The 18310-nt window shown below is 42.2% G+C and overlaps 1 protein-coding gene across 4 annotated transcripts in view; it reads right to left on the bottom strand.

Annotated features, from left to right (window-relative positions):
• The window catches only part of myo3a (myosin IIIA), a 335886-nt gene that overhangs the window by 172807 nt on the left and 144769 nt on the right, over positions 1 to 18310 (bottom strand). For all 4 annotated transcript variants that reach the window (XM_080211403.1, XM_080211422.1, XM_080211413.1 and 1 more), the window contains exons 12-15: positions 7225 to 7329; positions 4288 to 4371; positions 699 to 901; positions 431 to 529 (exon numbers count right to left, since the gene is read on the bottom strand). In XM_080211403.1, coding sequence (XP_080067529.1) covers positions 431 to 529; positions 699 to 901; positions 4288 to 4371; positions 7225 to 7329 — 491 coding nt within the window. The remainder of the gene's footprint in view (positions 1 to 430; positions 530 to 698; positions 902 to 4287; positions 4372 to 7224; positions 7330 to 18310) is intronic.

The raw sequence follows: 18310 nt of genomic DNA, 5'->3' as shown, positions 1-18310 counted from the left end.
AGACTGCACTGATACATGGTTTCTATCTCTCTGTTCACCTCCCATTCATGTGCCTATAAAGGTAAACCTTGAATTTTGCTAACGTGCCTGCCTCCACCACCTCTACTGGCAATGCATTCCAGGCACCAACTACCCTCTGAGTGAAAAACTTGTCCTGCACATCTCCCCTAAATTTATCACCTCTCACCTTAAACCTGCACCCTTTTACCCTTTCCACCCTGGGAAAAAGCTTCTGACTATCCACCCTATCGATATCTCTCATAATTTTGTAGAATTCTATCAGGTCACCCCTCAGCCTCCGTCTTTCCAGTATAAACAATCCAAGTTTATTCAAAAACAGCTCCTTGTTGGTCAGAATTCAGTACTATGAGAAGACCACAACATGCTGAACCTCATAGTGTTATAGCCTCTCTATAATTGGCAAAATTACCTTGGTGGTTGACCTTTGGACAACTTATAATGAGTTAGCTTGTTCTTCTGTGCCAGGCCAGCATAAATATAATAGAAAATATGGAAGTTTTTCTCTCCTCTGTAAAAAAATGAGAAGATTTAGTTTTGGTGAAATTAATCACAGCAATTCGCTTTGTCATCTAAATCCATCAACTTGCCACTGCCTCTTATTATTCCATGGATATATTGGATGAGGCCTAGAATATTTGAAGTTGTTTTAAAACATCAAGGTTTCTATTTTTACTTACGGAGCCTGGTGGATGACTCTTGACTTCTCAAGCAGGTACTCTGAGATCTGAGCCCCCATGACTGTCCCGCCACTGGTAAACCTCATTTCCAAGTACTTGCCAAACCTGCTGGAATTGTTGTTGATTATTGTGCAGGCATTTCCGAATGCTTCTAATAAGTTGTTTACCTGGAGAATCTTTTCCTGCAGCATTCTGTTATTGGTCTGTAAGATAAAAAAAATCAATGACACTGCTGGAAAAATTCCTTGAGGGTAAACTTGAAAAAGAAACTAACTTGCCTTTGACCTCCATCTATTTATCATCTCTTTTTTAAACCCTCAAATTTCACTCCACTCTCCTTTGGGTGGGATGGTCTAAAATGTGGGTATTTCTGCAGTTACTATCACTGTTGAACCATCTCAGTTAACAGGAGACACAATTTTGGCGCTGGGCTAAGTATTCTTGCTCATTGTTCCTCCAGGAAAGAAGTCGATACTCTATATATCCATGTAAAGGTCAATCTTGTGAAAAAGTTGACCCCATGATCATAAGACCATAGACCATATGATATAGGAGCGGAATTAAGCCATTCGGCTCATTGCGTCTGCTCCGCCATTCAATCTTGCCTGATATGATTCTCATCCCCATTCTCCTGCCTTCGCCCTGTAACCCTGATCCCCTTATTGATCAAGAGCCTAGCTATCTCTGTCTTAAAGACATTCAATGACCAGCCCTCTGTGGCAATGACTTCTACTGATTCATCACCCTCTGGCTAAAGAAATTCCTCCTCATCTCAGTTTTAAAGGAGCGTCCCTTCACTCTGAGATTATGCCTTCGAGTTCCAGTCTCTCCCACCAGTGGAAACATCCTCTCCACGTCCACTCTATCTAGGTCTCTCAGTATTCTGTAAATTTTGACTTAAAAACTGAAGTTTTTCAGATAACCTCATTGAATCCCTACAATGCAGAAGGAGGCCATTCTGCCCATCAAGCCTGCACTGACAACAATCCCACCCAGGCCTTTCCCTGTAACCCTATATATTTACCCTGCTAATCCCTCTTACACTAATGGACAATTTATGATGGCCAAGCCACCTAACTTGCACATCTTTGGACTGTAGGGGGAAACTGGAGCACCCAGAAGAAACACATGCAGAAACAGGGAGATCGTACAAACTCCACACAGGCAGTGATCCAAGTTGGGAATTGAACCCAGGTCCCTGGCACTGTGAGGTAGCAGTGCTAGCCACTGTGCCATCATGCCACCCGATGATTACTTTTCCAGCGATCCAAGCTCAAAATTTCAGATCCGAAGTACAATCTCTACACTGACCAAAAATCTCAATCAGTGTTCACTAAAAAAGTTACATTTACCGTATTTCATCCAATTCCTACTAGTAAAAATAGGCAGGAAGAGTGTCAATCGATTTTGATTTTTGTGGCGGTAGAAACTGACAAATCAGAGAAGAGTAATAAACAGCCCTTGTAGAAACAGGAAGAAGAGATCAACCTCCAGAGCGAACATGAAAGAAATGAACTCTTGAGGCTGTGGCCTCAGCTTTCCAGGGCAGGGAAGTGGAAGTTCAGGCCTTGTCAATTGGGCTCTTGTGAATGCCACTCAGTTGCACTTGTAACAAGGTCGAGGTTGAGAACTTGGAGCGATTAGCGTGACATTTTCTCCAATGGCATGGCCCTTTCACATGGCACCTTCCCCTCCCCCAGTTCCCAGCTGCTTTGTTTTTTTTAAATTTTATTTATTATTGTCATAAGTAGGCTTACATTGACATTACAATGAAGTTACTGTGAAAAACCACATCTCCAGCCGCCAGCACCCCTTCCTCTCCCAGGATGTGGGAGGAGGTTAAGTAATAAAAACACAGAGTGGAAGAGACAATAAACAGCCAGTGTGGGTGACACTTCCTCTATTACCTTACCAACATTGAGGGCCGAAGGGCCGGTACTGTGCTGTACTGTTCTGTGTTTCTATGTTTCTATGTTTCTACCTGGTGGATTCATTTGAGAGCCATGCTAGATGTTGCAGGTGATGTGATATTTTTGTGGGGCACCTAACTCTCTTATAAAGGCAGCATGTAGAGGAATTCAAATAACAGAAGGAGCCACTGCCACTTACATTGAACAAGAAGTCACATTCATCCCTAAATGGTGTTTTGCAAAGGTGTAATAAAAATAAATGACATTGGAAGTCACTGACAGATAAATGCATTCCTCAGTGTCAACATGAAATAGAGAGAAGGTTGCAAGTTGACTTTGTTTATCTCAGCCAGAACAACAGTTAGGTTCCAATTTTAATTGTTACCTAATAGAGTCATAGAAGTTTACAGCATGGAAACAGGCCCTTTGGCCCAGCTGGTCCATGCTACCCCTAAGCTAATCCTAATTGCCTGCATTTGGCCCATACCCCTCTATACCCATCATACCCATGCAGCTATCTAAATGCTTTTTAAAAGATAAAATTTTGCCTGCCTCTATTATTACCTCTGGCAGCTTGTTCCAAACACTCACCACCCTATGTGTGAAAAAAATGCCCCTCTGGACACTTCTGTATCTCTCCCCTCTCACCTTAAACCTATGCCCTCTAGTTTTAGACTCCCTTACCTTTGGGAAAAGACATTAACTATCGAGCTGATCTGTGCCCCTCATTATTTTATAGACCTCTATAAGATTAGCTCTCAGCCTCTTACGCTCCAAAGAAAAAAGTCCCAGTCGATCCAGCCTCTCCTTACAACTCAATCCATCAAGTCCCAGTAACATCCAGTAGCATTAAGCAGAATGAGTTCTGCTTGAAAGTAAGTATGTTGAGAACTAACCCAAGGACAACATTGCTGGGGTTGAGAAACATATCAGTCATGATCAAATGGTGGAGCAGACTCGATGGGCCAAATGGCATATTTTTCCTCCTATATTTATGGTGTCATGGATAGGATAGAGTTTGGCTGCTTTGTGCATTGTGATATAATACTCCTTGTTCTTTCAAATTTAAAAATTCATTCAAGGGATGTGGGTGTCACTGGTTGGGCCAGCATTTATTGCCCATCCCAACAGTTCAAAGTAAGAGTCAACCAAGTTACAAAGCACCATACAACAAGGAATTGTACTGATGGTTAAACAGATATTGTGTGATCTGCCCAATCATTTTTAAGATCTGTGCTGATGGTTAAAATTTTGTTGATTGTACCACAAGCGTTAATGCTTATCAATTAATGTTGCACTTTCACATATTTCCAAATTCTGTACTGAAATCAAACATGTAGTCAAACAGAACTAATCGGTGCAGTTACTGCATTTGTTTAGGATCAATATGCTTAAATCAGGCATCCTATACTATCAAAATTTAAAAAATACATTCCAGATCTGCACATGAGAAATCAGTAGGCTTGAATCAAGAATTCTGCATACCGAGTGAGCAAGATGAGGTGCTATACTTACATAAGGTATTGGTTCATCCTGAAACAACTTACTGGGCAGGAAACTCATGGCTACCTTTAAACCTCCTCAACATTGCTTTCCATTCAATCCAATTAGTTCTCCAATGGCTGGAATAAAATTGGTTAAAACTGCCCCCTTGGTGTATTGTTGAGAGGATACAGTACCTTTCCAAGGACAGTGAGTTGTTCAACCAAGAAGTGGGTACTTTCAGTCTTCCCAGCGCCACTTTCGCCACTGATTACAATGCACTGACAAAGATAAGGAACACATGTTAGTCACTATATCTTTTTATTGACACCTGAACTACATGAAGAGAACTAAAGATGTGAAATGACATAGGTTTATTTAGAATCATAGAAAACCTACAGTGCAGAAAGAGGGCATTTGGCCCATTGAGTCTGCATCGACCACAATTCCACCCAGGCCATACCCCCATATCCCTATATATTTACCCACTAATCCCTCTAGCCTACACATCTCAGGCCACTAAAGGGCAATTTTTAGCATGGCTAATCAACCTAACCTGCACATCTTTGGACATCTTGGGACATCATTCTGATTTCATGGAATCAGAATGGTTACAGTTCAGAAGAGGGCTTTTCAGCCTATCATGTCTGATAGCCCTATGAAGGAGTTTGGTGCCACTTCCCTGCATTTTCCCGTAGCCCTGCAAATTTTTCCCTTGTAGAGAATGATCCAATTTCCTTTTGAACGCCTTAACTGTCTCTCAGATATTGCAGAAATGTATTTCCCCATTTCACCATTGTTTCTTTTGCCAATTACCTTGAATCTCTATCCATTGGTTTTTGATCCGTCCACCAATGGGAACAGTTTGTCCTTTCATAAGAACATAAGAACATAGGAAATAGGAGCAGGAGTAGGCCATCTAGCCCTTCGAGCCTGCCCCGCCATTTAATAAGATCATGGCTGATCTGTCGTGGCTCAGTTCCACATTCCCGCCCTCTCCCCATAACCCTTAATCCCCTCTCTTATCAAAAACCCATCAACCCGCGTCTTAAAAATATTTAGCGAGGCAGCCTCCACCACTTCAACGGGCAGAGAATTCCAGAGATTCACCACCCTTTGAGTGAAGAAGTTCCTCCTCAACTCCGTTCTAAACCACCCCCCTTTTATCTTGAGGCTGTGCCCCCTAGTCCTACTATCCTTTCTGAGCGGGAAGAGTCTCTCCACCTCTATCCTATCCATCCCATTCATCATCTTATACGTCTCAATGAGATCTCCCCTCATTCTTCTAAACTCTAACGAGTACAAGCCTAATTTATTCAGCCTCTCCTTTCTATTCTGTTCCTCTATCAAACTGACTCTCATTCGTCTCTTCTCCAAGGAAAAGGGTCCCAACTTCTCCAAACGTTCTACATAACTAAAGTTCCTCATTCCTGGAGCCATTCTCTTCAAACTTTTCTGCACCTACTCTGTTGCTTTCACATTCTTCCTGAAGTGTAGTGCCCAGAACTGGATGTAATACCCTAGTTGAGGTTGAACCAGTGTTTAACCAGGTTTCATATAACTTCCTTACTTTTGCACACTATGCTCCTTTTGATAAAGCCCAGGAACCTGTATGTTTTACTAAACATTCTCTCAAAATGTCCTTCCACGATCAATGACTTATGCACACAGGGAAGGTGGTGGCATAGTGGTAATGTCATCTAGTCCAGAGGCCCAGGCAAATGCTCTGGGGACATGGGTTTATACAACAAAAATCTAGAATTAAAAAGCTAGTAAAAAGCTTAGTAATAGTGATCATTAAATGATTTTAGTGGCTCACTAATGTCCTTTAAGGAAGGATATCTGCCATCTGGCTAACATCTGTCTCCATTGACTCCAGACTCACAGCAAAGTGGTTGACTCTCAGGTACCATCTGCAATGGCTTAGCAAGCCAGTCAGTCAGATTCAAACCACAACAAAGTTTCTAAAAAAGGAATGAAACCAGATAGGTCACCCATCATCAACTTAGGCACCAAAAAGCATAATGGCAAACTCAGCTCTGTCAACCCTTTAAAGTCCTCCATAATAACATCTGGGAACTTGTGCCAAAATTGGGGGAGCTGTCCCACAGATTAGTCAGTGGCAATAGTATGTAGCATCCTCAAGATGCGCTGTAGCAACTTGCTAAGGCTCCTTCAACAGCACCTGCAAAATCTATGAGCGCTATCACCTAAAAGGTAGCAGATGCAAACACCACATGCAAATTTTCCTCCAAGCTACACACCACCCTGACTTGGAATTATATCACTGTTCCTTCATGGATGCTGGGTCAAAAATCCTGCAGCTTCCTTCCCAACAGCATTGTTCGGTGTCCCTACACCACACTGACTGCAGCTGGTCAAGGTGTAGCTCACCACCAACTTCTCTAAGCCAATTAGGGAATAAATGATGGTCCAGCCAATGATGCCTACATCCCGTGAATGATTAAAAATACCAGCTCCCTGTGCTCCTGAACTCCCTTTGGAATTGTAGCATTTATTTTAAATTGTATCGCTACATTCTTCCAACCAAAATCAATGACTTTATATTAATCTGCAATAAATTTCACCTGACACCTGTCCACCCTTTCCACCAGCTTAACTTTGTTCTTTTGAAACTTTTAAAATTCTACATTATCCTTCTCATTAATCGCAATACTTCCAAATTTTGGATCATCAACAATTTTGCAATTGCGCACTATACAGCGAGCTATACAGCAGGAAAAACAGGGAACTAACCCCAATCCCTGGGGAACTTCACTATAAATCTTCCTCCAGTGTGAAAAAAAAACAACCCTTCACCATTTCTTTATGTTTGCTGTTACTCAGCCAATTTTGTATCAGTATTGCTAGTGCCCCTTTTATTCCATGAGTTCTAACTTTGCTCAGAGGTCTGTTGTGCAGATTGTATCAAATACCTTTTGGAAGTCCATGTACACCACATCAACAACATTACCCTCACCAGCCCTTTCTCTAAAGCTTATCAAAAAACTCAAGCAAGTTAGTTAAACATGTTTTGCCCTTAACAAATCAATGCTGGCTTTTGTTTGATTATTAATTTTCCCTTGCATTATCCTTATCCATAAACAAGCTATTTGTTGTGGAATTGCAGGTACCTGATCTGAGTTGTAAGTGGCCATAGCCTGGTAGGCAATGTCTGCCACAGCAAAGATGTGGGGTGGGTTGGCAGTACGCTTCGCACCAATATACTGCTTGGAATGCTGTTAACAACAAAATAGAAATTAGCTTTGACGTAATGACAGAATAATTGCTAGTTATGTGTTTACCCTGCTAATACTAGGAATTGAATGATCTCTGCAACATGCAGTTGATTCAATAATTATTTGGCTGTAATTGAAGGCATTGTTGCAAATATGTTAAAAATCAAACCGATACCAATATCCTCAGCAAATCTATAAAATGTACAGCATGGAAAGAGGCTATTTGGCCCAACGGTTTATGCCATTATTTATGTTGTGTTATGAAACTCCTCCCTTTTAACCTCATTAGCAGAACCTTCTATTCCCTTCTGCTTGTGATTATCTAGCATCCCCTTAAATACATAAAACAAATAAGATTATATTGTATAGTTTCAGAAGATAATACTAGTTCCCTCTTTCTCATTACTAGGAAAGACAAACTCATGCTCCATGAACGCTAGGAGCTCCAGGAATACAGAGGTATTCGCTTCTGCTACAATTACCACATGTTTCCAGTATATCTGGCCACCAGATAACTAGCTCATCAGGAAACATTCATCAAGTGCTATCATTCATGGGCAATGTGGACTATCAAGGGCTTCCCCATAATGTTTCTGAAGACTGTTCCAGCAAACTACTGAGATGAATCAACCATGATAACAAGGTATAACAAGAATAAAATCTCGACTTTGAAAATGACAAAAGCACACCTTTTAAGTTAAAACACAATGTTCTTATCTCTACTCAAACAGATTCTACGTCTTGATCTTTAGAACAGAGGTAATCTCACACTATTGTACTAATGTCTGTCACTATTGTACTAATGTCATCCTTAATTAACAGAGCGACTGCTCCATCTTTTCCTAGTTTCTAGTCGTACTGAAATGTCATAAACTTTTCAATATTCAGATCCAAGTCTTGATCACCTTGAGGCATGACTCTGTCATATGTATTTATTTCTATTTGTGCCAACAATCCATCTGTGTTGTTATGAATGTTATGCACATTCAACTAGAGAGTCTTCATTCAGGCTTTTTATTATTTTTACAAACTTCGATCTCATTTATCAGCCTATTCTTAAGTTTGCACACTCTGTCCCTTCCTACCATGCTCTGGTTACTATTATTCACATTACTACCCTGCTACCTTGTTCTATTGATTTTTCCATTCCATTTTTTACCACATCTTCCCTCACATGATCCTTCCCCCTTATTATTTCGAGGATTGCACAGTGTTCAGTTCAGTTCACAACTTCTCAGATAACGGACAACATTCTATGTCCACATGAAGCAAGTCCTGGATAATATTATGGCTTAGGTTGATGTGAGTGCTCTCACTTAGTCTGAGCAATATGGGGCTCCAGACCCACAGCAATGTCATTGACTCTTAACTGCTTGTTAAGTCACTCAGTTCAAGGGCAATTTGGGATGGGAAAATTACTTTGCCAGCACTACAATGGGACTGTGATGGAATATTTTTCACCGACCAGGATTAGTGCAACTCTAAAAAGCTCAACTCCATTCAGGACAACGCTACTTGGTTGAATGGTGCATTCAAACAGTCACTCACACACCAAGGCTGCAGACTGCACTATTTACAAAATGTTGGGAGGGAAGACATAGGTTTCTTTGACAGTACCTTCCAAAACCTGACACCTCTATCAAGTAGGAGAAGGGCAGGAGATGAATGGGAACACCACCATCTCCTCTAAGTCACACACCATCCTGACTTGGAAGTTTATCACTGTACTTCCATCGGCGCTAGGTCAAAATCATAAAACTCCTTTGCCAATAGCACAATGGGCGTAGCTACACCAGGTGCACTGCAAGTGGTTCAAGAAGGCAGATCACCATCACCTTCTCAAGGGTAATTAGGGATGAACAATAAATGCTGACCTAGCCAGCCATTCCCACACCCTGTGAATTATTTTTTAAAAGTGTCTGATGTTTTATTAAGCCATTGTTGCCTGTGCATCTGTTGCCACAGTACTGGTGCCCATGATTGTAACTATGGCCAGGTTTCATTGTTAAAATCGGTCTTGGGAGGGTGAAAGCTGGTGTCCTGTCTCGGTAAGAGGAATTTTAACCCTGTTTCTCTCTTTGCAGCTGTTGCCTGCTGAGTGTTCCCAGCATTTCCTGTTTTTATTTCTGGTCTCCTGCATCCACAGTATTTTGTTTTTGTGTAAGAGAAGTGGGAGATGTGAGTCGTGAGGATGACACTCCACTTCTATCACAGGGGTCAGCAGGGTGAGGATGAGTTGTTACAGAGATGATGACTGATCACTGTGGTAATCTTGGAGCCACACCAAGTGCTGGCATCAGGATCGAGAATAGTTTCAGAGATGCCGACTATCAGGCCTGTCGATTCCATAATCACAACAGTCATAAATGCTTTGCCACTGGATCTTTTTAGGCACCAGAAGGACATTATATTGATATTGATCAAGGCACCATTTCTAGTTTCATTCAGCAGATGACAAATGCAGAGTTCTATAAGGGTGGCAGGTTCATTCATTTCTCTCAAAGATACAGAGAAACAGCACACTACACAGCCAAGATCACTGTCATTGCAAGCTTTTCCAGAATGCTAAATGTGGTGTGGTGTACCTGCATAGACAAACAGGAGCCATTTGTCAATCTGATACAGTGCAGAGACCACAGCAGCTCCTATTTCCTTATCGCAGAGGCAGGCAGTAATGTCAGCCAAATCATCTTTCACAAAGCATCCATGGTTAACACATCCCTGCTTCATTGTTAACCCGTTTCTTTTGAAAGTGATAGCTGACACCGAGGCAGGCTGGAATATCAACAGCACATAGATTGGACATCATTTCAATTGTGAAACTGTGAGGACTGAAGACTTTTAGGGCTGAAGTGAGGAGAAATTCCTTCAGCCAGAGAGTGGTGAATCTGTGGAATTCACTCCCACAGTAAGGAGTTAAGGCCAAAGCGTTGGGCGTGATTCTCTCATCCTGTGGAACTGATTTTTTAGCAGAGATTTAAGAGGGGCCAGATTAACATGATTTGCGCTGGGCATCTGGCCCCAAGCACGTCTCCCGGCGCTGGATTTTCGGTGCCGTCAGCTCTGTGCTGGAAATAGGCGTGGAGCTGCGTTATATATGCAGCCCTTCATTTTAATGGATTTTAAATATAATTAGCTGACCCGGGACTGAAGTCTCCAGGCCTGCTAGCATTCCCCCCCTGCCATGAGTGGTTCACTCCAGCAGGGATTATTATAGCTCCCCACTTGCAGGCAGCCCGACTCCACTGGAATGAGGGAGGGACGATCGGAACCCCCGCCCAGAGGGTCAGGCAGCGGGAGGATTGCTCCCTGGGCATTGACACATTGGCAGTACCAGCCTGGGCCTCCGGCACTGCCCACTACCGACTGCAACCTCTTTACACAGAGAGTTCTATTTATGTGGAATGAGCTGCCACAGAAAGTGCATGAGGCAGGTACAATAGCAATATTTAAAAAACATTTGGATAAGTGCATGGATGGAAAAGGACTCGAGGGATTTGGGCTAAATGCTGGCATTTGGGACTAGCCGAGAGGGCACCATGGTCGGTATGGACCGTTTGGGCTGAAGGGCTTGTTTCCGTGCTGTATTATGATATGACTTTATTGCTCCTGTTCCTTCAGGAGAGATAGGACGGACTCCCTTGATTAAGTGCTAGGTAAACGTTACAGATCAGATTTAATGCATTTTGACAAAGAGGGAAAAGAAAACACGGACCTGAATTTATAGTGTTGGCTTTTGACAATAAGCTGAAATGAAAAGAGGTTGATAACTTTATTTAAAAAGCACAAGTTGCATTTTGATCCAAATATGTTAATAGTGCATTAAAATAAATAGCTGTGTGCCCAGTGCTCCTATCAGCCAGATGGAATCTTTTCAATGTGGAATTTTTAAAATGGACATTCCCTTTAACAAGTGGACAATGTACTGAAAAGCTGGTGACCGAAAGTCAGCTGACATTCTGTGCACAAAGAATTAACTCAGATCCCTGGGAAGTTCTTAAAATGCAAATAATGATGACTGTAGTGCCCTTCCCTGAATAGGTATGCTAAATACAAAACCACTTGAGAATTTACACCCACTATTGTCTGGTATTTAACAAAACTTAAATTCAATGGTCATGCCAGACTCAGGCCTAGATGGTGAGCCTCTTTGTTGGGGCAAAAATCATGGAAATGGCTGAAAGTCCTAGTCCACGCCCCTGAGCTCATTGTATTCCATTTTCACAGAAGTCGGAATGGAGTCAGTGCTCCAATCAGAGGGGTTCACACAGGCAGTTTGCAGAAAAAGTTTGCCATTTAAATCATTAGCTGCTTGCAGATTTTGGTAGGGCAGTAGTGTGAAGCCCAGAGTTTGCATGTAAGAGGAGTTCTGAACTTGGCAGATTAATTTGGAGAGCCAGGTTACCCATTTGGAGAGGTAATGTACCCCTTTTTATCTGGTCCAGTGACACCTTTGCGGGAGATAAGGCACTCTTTGGGAGAGGAAAGGCAAACTTTTGGACAGTTAAAATTAAACATGATTCTGTGTTTAAAACAAGTGCATAAACTCAATGGAACTGTCAAGCTGTCAAAAAAACTGTTAAGCTGTCAAGGGGCTGTCAAAGAACTGTTAATATGTCGAAAAAACTTTCAAAGAACTGTGATGATGTCAAGGAACTGTCAAGTTGTCAAGGAACTGACAAGTTGTCAAAATTGTAAAGGGATACTAGGAGAGAGTAGGAGCAAAAGGTGGTGGGTGAGAGGAATGTGTTGACCCTAAGTTGTTATAGGGGCTATAAAAGGACCACAGGGATGTGAAATTATAGTGGGTAAGTTGGAGTGGAAAGAGAAGCATCGTTTGGCATAGGGTCTATGAGGGGCCATGAGGAGAATGGGGTGGCATGAGTTGGCATGGATTGGGCTTGGAATGTATATGGGTGTGGGAGGAGGGGGTGTGAGGGGAGAAGTCTGGAGGGATTTTTAAAAACTACTTTAAAACAATTTAATTCAACACTGTGCCACAGCACAGAGACAGGCCTTCTCCCGCGTCATCTCTGTACCGACAATCTCAATCGTCATTCCTGGGGCAGCAAACACTATTTCCAATCTAGCCCCGTTTCCTCAGAATGCAAATCCCAACTCTGGGTGGGCATTTTAAATGGTTAGGTTCACAGAACCAGCCATTCCTACATTTCCACACACCTGAGCCGTGATCAGAAAGCTGATCTTCAGTGACCGTGAGCTCAAAACTTAACAAAGAGATGTGCTGAGAAACAAGTTTCCCACAAGCATGAACAGTCACAGATTTCATTGTACAGCAATGGCTTCTAACTTTGAATCATTTGTGTGGACAATAGAAGCATTGATCATGTTCTCACATTATCAAAACTGACTTCAGGTAGCGAATCGGATTACATCAAGAACTATGGGAGACAACCCAGCCTGGAGACCAACAAGAGGGACCATTCCATCAACAAAAAGAAAGGAAGTCTGCTTAATATAACCACTCAACAGGAAGTGAGAGGGGCTAATTTGCCTTCACATGCAAATATTTGTATTTATAGAAATTTGGCCACAATTGTGTGCAGAAACCCAGAGAAGTCTAACTTTTATTCATCTCCAAAGAAGCATGAGAAAGAATACACCCAGTCCTATAACACTGTTGCTTAGAAGAATTGATTGAGACACAGTTTTTTTTTTGCTTCTTGTTATTCTGTTAATAACCTAAGTGCATGATTCATGCATGGAATTTGTCTTTTCTAGTGTATGTTTGAGTGAGTGAATGGGTTTGTTGTGTTTACATGTCATGGTGTTATGTGAATAAATGTTTATAATTGCTGCTGATTTAAATTTATGAGAAATCCTGTCTTGTGTCTATTGTTAAAAGTCAAAACACTAAAAGGGTCTTAAAACACTCTCTCTAAAATACACATATTGTTGCAGACATGGAGAGATGAGAAGCATAGGAAAATATTATCCAACCATTTCTCTCTCATCTGTAACATTAGCACATAAATGAATTTGAACTCTGGAGTGTCAAACTTCCAGCTAACGTTGATGTAGAGCACAGGAGCAAAAACAAAACAATAACAAAAGTCTTCCAGACTTTCAAAACCTCAAATGCATAGTCTTGTGTTGCTGGAGCATTCATTCTATTACCGGTTATTTTGAATGCCTATAGCCAACTGATTGTTTCACCATGAATTCACTGACTAATGAATATAACTTAAACTGTAATGTTACAATGGGGGCGATTCTCCCAAAAGTGCTGAATTGGTGGGAAAACTGTTCTAGATCACCCCTATTTTGTCAGTTCAGCTTCTCACCTGAATCTCCGCACTCTGTGCATTGCAGAGGTCCCAATCAGGAATCTCAGTAAAAACCTAGCGGGATGGGGCCTATTTACGCCAGAGTTCTGGAACTCTGTGCATGCATAGTGGCCCCAATCTGTCAATCTCCCTGTTTGCTGGCCAGCTCGATTGCAGGCTAGCCCGGGCTGCCCCTCCAGTGTCCCCCACAGCCCTCACAACAATTCTCGGGCCAGCCCCAACACTCCCCTGCCCTGGTGCATCCCAATGTCCAGCCAACACCCCCCTCCCTCAGCATTGGCGATCCCCCCACCTCCCTCACCCTTGCAGACACCCTCGCTGATCCCCTCCCAGGGTCAGACCCCCCCCAGGAGGCAGTCCTCCCCCTGAAAGACCACCTCCCAGTCCGCTCTGATTCCTGGCTTCCCTCCAGCCAAGATCGATCCCGTTGCAGACTGGCAGTGGGACCCTGACCCCCACCAATCACCCCTAGGCCCTGCCCAAAGTAGGCCCCACCCCCTTGACACTGCCCATTTCCCAGTTGGCAGTGCTAAGGTGCCCCCTGGGCATGGGCACTTTGCCCCTTGTGCAGTGCCAGGGGGCACAGGCTGGTATTGCCAGGATCCTCATGTTCATGGGGTACCATCACCCACTGCCCAACCCCCTGGGATGCTTCGATTGCCCCCCTTCATTCTGGTGGGGTCTATCATTAATTCCCCAAATGTGGGGAGCTACTCTAAACCCCGCTGGAATGAAGTATTCCAAGTGGGGTACGAGATTCGATCGGGACCGGCAAATTCCCGATAACGAAATGCTAACCATATTTAAACTCCATTAAAAAAACGTTCTACTGACTTACCTACCTTCATGCCGGTTTCCAGGGTGGTCTGGATTCCGACTGTTCTCCGGTTCTGGGAGACGCGCATGCATTCCCACGCATGTGCAAAACCTGGAACAAGACCAACGAAGCCCAGCCCGAACACACCAGAAAAGTTGTGGGTTGCGACAGGAGAATAGCCCCCAATATTTCTTTTCAACCCAAGCGCCATGGGCTAGTCTTCCATTAACTCCATGCATGCTCAGTAAATTAACAGTAAGAAGGCACGCAAACACAGACTGCTGTCATCATAGCTGAAGATACCAGTGTTCAAAGGGCTTGCAGCAATCTCTGTTCCAGCAGGATGCTAACATTACTGAGACACTACCCTGGGGGCAGCAGCACAAGGTTCTCCCTCAGGTTGACAGCATTTGTCCTCCCACCATTGCCATTCTGCAAGTGCCCTTGCTGCTGCCTGTGAATCAAACACCCCAGGCTGCTGTTACATGTGCAGAGAGGTGTAATCCAAAGGTCAACTTTCTAAGCCAGAGCTGCTTGAGGTTGTCCTACAAGGCTGTCTTCAGCCTTCCGCCTGAAAGCCAGCAGCTTTCCTCCAGCAATTTTGCAACTATTGGGGTAGCATTGTGTGGGAACACAGGTAATTACAATCACAAGACAAGCACACATAGAATGCACAAGGATGACTAATGCTTGCACGTAATATGGTACAGTTTGATTTATAACTTTACTTTGGAATGTTTATTTCATGGTAGCTTTTATTTCTGCACACTGACCAAGAAGACACTATGATGGTTGGTAAGGAGGAAAAGTAAGATATGAGACTGTTGGCGAATGAAAAACCAGGATTGCCACTGTCAGATGGATCAGTTAGAGACAGCCTAGCCAGAATGGGGAGGGTAATATTTTCACCCAGTTTGTTAGTCTGTTTGCCTGTGAATAATATATCGCTAAAACTAGCAGGTAGATTTCAACAAACATTGGGACACAGATAAGATACAGCCAATGGAAAAACTGCTTAGGTCTGGGCAAATTTGCAAATTTGGATCGAGATCCTGGAATTTTTTTTATTCATTTATGAGAAATGGACATCTCTAGCTGGGCCAGCATTTATTGCCCATCACTAATTGCCCTTGAGAAGGTGGCAGTGAGCTGCCTTCTTGAATCACTGCACCCTCTGTGGTGTAGGCACGCCCACAGTGTTGTTAAGGAGGGATTTCCAGGATTTTGACCCAGTGACAGTTAAAGAATGACAATATATTTCTAAGTCAGTATGGTGAGTGATTTATAGGGAAGCTTCTAAGTGATGGTGTTGTCATGTGTTTAATGCTCTTATTCTTCTGGATGGTAGTGGTCATAGGTTTGGAAGGTGCAGGGTTCTTGCAGTGCATCTTATAGACAGAGTCATAGAGGTTTACAGCATGGAAACAGGCCCTTTGGTTCAATTTGTCCAAGCCGCTCTTTTGTTTTTACACCCCTAAGCTAATCCTAATTGCCCACATTTGGCTCATATCACACCACACCCAACGTGTCCATGTAACTATCTAAATGTTTTTTAAAAGATAAAATTGTACCCGTCTCTACTACTACCTCTGGCAGCTTATTCCAGACACTCACCTCCCTCTGTGTGAAAAAATTGCTCCTCTGGCCACTTTTGAATCTCTCCCCTTTCACCTTAAACCTACGCCCTCTAGTTTTAGACTCCCATACCTTTGAGAAAAGATGTTGACTATCTACCTTGTTTATGCCCCTCATTATTTTATAGATCTCTATATTGTCACCCCTCAGCCTCCTATGCTCCAGAGAGAAAAGTCCCAATCTATTCAGCCTCTCCTTATAACTCAATGCATCAAGTCCTGGTAGCATCCTAGTAAATCTTTTCTGCACTCTTTCTAGTTTAATAATATCCTTCTTACAATAGGGTGACCAGAATTGCACACAATATTCCAAGTGTGGCCTTACCAATGTCTTTTACAAATTCAACAAGACATCCCAACTCCTGTATTCAATATTCTGACCGATGAAACCAAGCATGGTAGATACTTTTTTTGAAGGAGCGTTATCACTGGGCGATAGGACAAATGAACTTTTTCAGGATATTGTACATAGTTTTATTTAGAATGTTGTTAATTGTTTTAGGCTCTTGTAGTCTTGGCTACTGTGGTGCAATTTGTCACAGTTGTCAAAATGTGAGTAGAGTTTTCAGAGCAGGTTGTGAAATGTGCATTGGCCTGAAAACACTTTGGTGAGATGAAAGTTCTTAAGAAAAAGATTTTTTTTTCAGCTTTTCATTTCTAGTCTAACAACCAGGCAAGGAAATGCTTCAAAGAAGCACTGTGTAATAACTTTGAATTAACATACCATGGCAAGGTACGAGTCCTGCTGCATGGTCTCTTCATCTTGTAGGCAATTTGCTAATTACTCACTATGATCGAAACATTTGTAAAATTTTGCACTCTGTGAATCTGGTGTTTAGGCTATTTAACTCCAGTTCTGAGTTCACAGTTCCTGAAACAACAAATGTTCCTTTACTTACTACCCAAGGTTTTTTTCCATCATCAAGAAGGGGAGGCAATGGCCTAGTGGGATTGTCACAAGACTTTTAATCCAGAAACTCAGCTAATGTTCTGGGGACTCTGGTTCAAATCCCACCATAGCAGATGGAGGAATTTGAATTCAATATAAAAAAAATATGGAATTAAAAATCTACGGATGAACATGAAACCATTGTCGATTGTTAGAAAAACCCATCTGGTTCACTAATGTTCTCTGGGGAAGGAAATCTGCCATCCTTAGTTGGTCTGGCCTACATGTGACTCCAGAGCCACAGCAATGATTCTCAATTGCTCTCAGGCAACTAGGGATGGGCAATAAATGCTGGCCAGCCAGTGATGCCCACATTCCACAAATGAATAAAGGCACTCAGAAAAATCTTTTTCCTTATGGTCTTTCACCGATATTTTTTGCAAATGCATGTTGACAACAATATGCTAAATGTCGTACTGGATATTCATGAGGCATTATTTATCACGTCACATTTTTCCCTTATTATCTTTGGGTCACTTCCCCAGAGGAACAGCATGCTCAAGTGACAGATACCTCCACAAACACTGCTTCTTTAGTTGCATAAAGACAATTCCATTTCTTCCCATCCACCCTTGATCAGTTCCAGGCCTACCTTTGTCTTGTCAGTCGGGGTTATAAATAAAGCCTGAAGATCTAGCAAGAAATATAACATTCAATGATTTTGGATTCTGGGCTATCTATCAGCGTAACTCTAGTCCCGCTCAGATGTGATAAATGATCATTTTCAATTTCAGTTCCAAATTCAGTTTTTGGTAGCTGTACAATACTCCTCCTGTCAACAGGGGGAATGTACAAGTCTGCAGCTAATAAACACGAACGGATTTGCATTTGCATCAATTCTAAGTAAAATTAATCAAAAATGTAAGTACCTTGGCAAGTTGAGCTGAACGTAATATTAAGCTGATCCTTTAAAAGACGTTTACAATGATGATTAATGGAATATGCAAGTGGCAAATGGCAGCAATTTAAATATGGAAATTCAGAAGGAGATTGCATTTATGCCTCTTCCATCCACAATGTTGTGGGGTATTTTATTGACTTGTGAAGTAAAACCAATCAATTGTGCTGCTGTCATACCCTATGAATCATCATATTCTATTGTGGATTTGAAACCTCTAATAGAATGTAGATTTGATGTTCTTTTCGAGTGTATGTATCAAGAGGAAATGTGCCATCTGTTTTCATCACGCAGTTCACAGCTTCTTAAATGAACCAAACAGTAAAAAAAAACAACTCCAAACTGCATCAATATTTTACTTCCATTAATGACTTC

The sequence above is a fragment of the Carcharhinus amblyrhynchos genome, chromosome 2, assembly GCF_965287045.1.
Source record: "Carcharhinus amblyrhynchos chromosome 2, sCarAmb.v2.hapA, whole genome shotgun sequence".
In the NCBI taxonomy this organism is placed as follows: Eukaryota; Metazoa; Chordata; class Chondrichthyes; order Carcharhiniformes; family Carcharhinidae; genus Carcharhinus; species Carcharhinus amblyrhynchos.
Note: the sequence above shows the minus strand (reverse complement) of the source record. Positions and strands in the feature narration are given on the sequence as shown.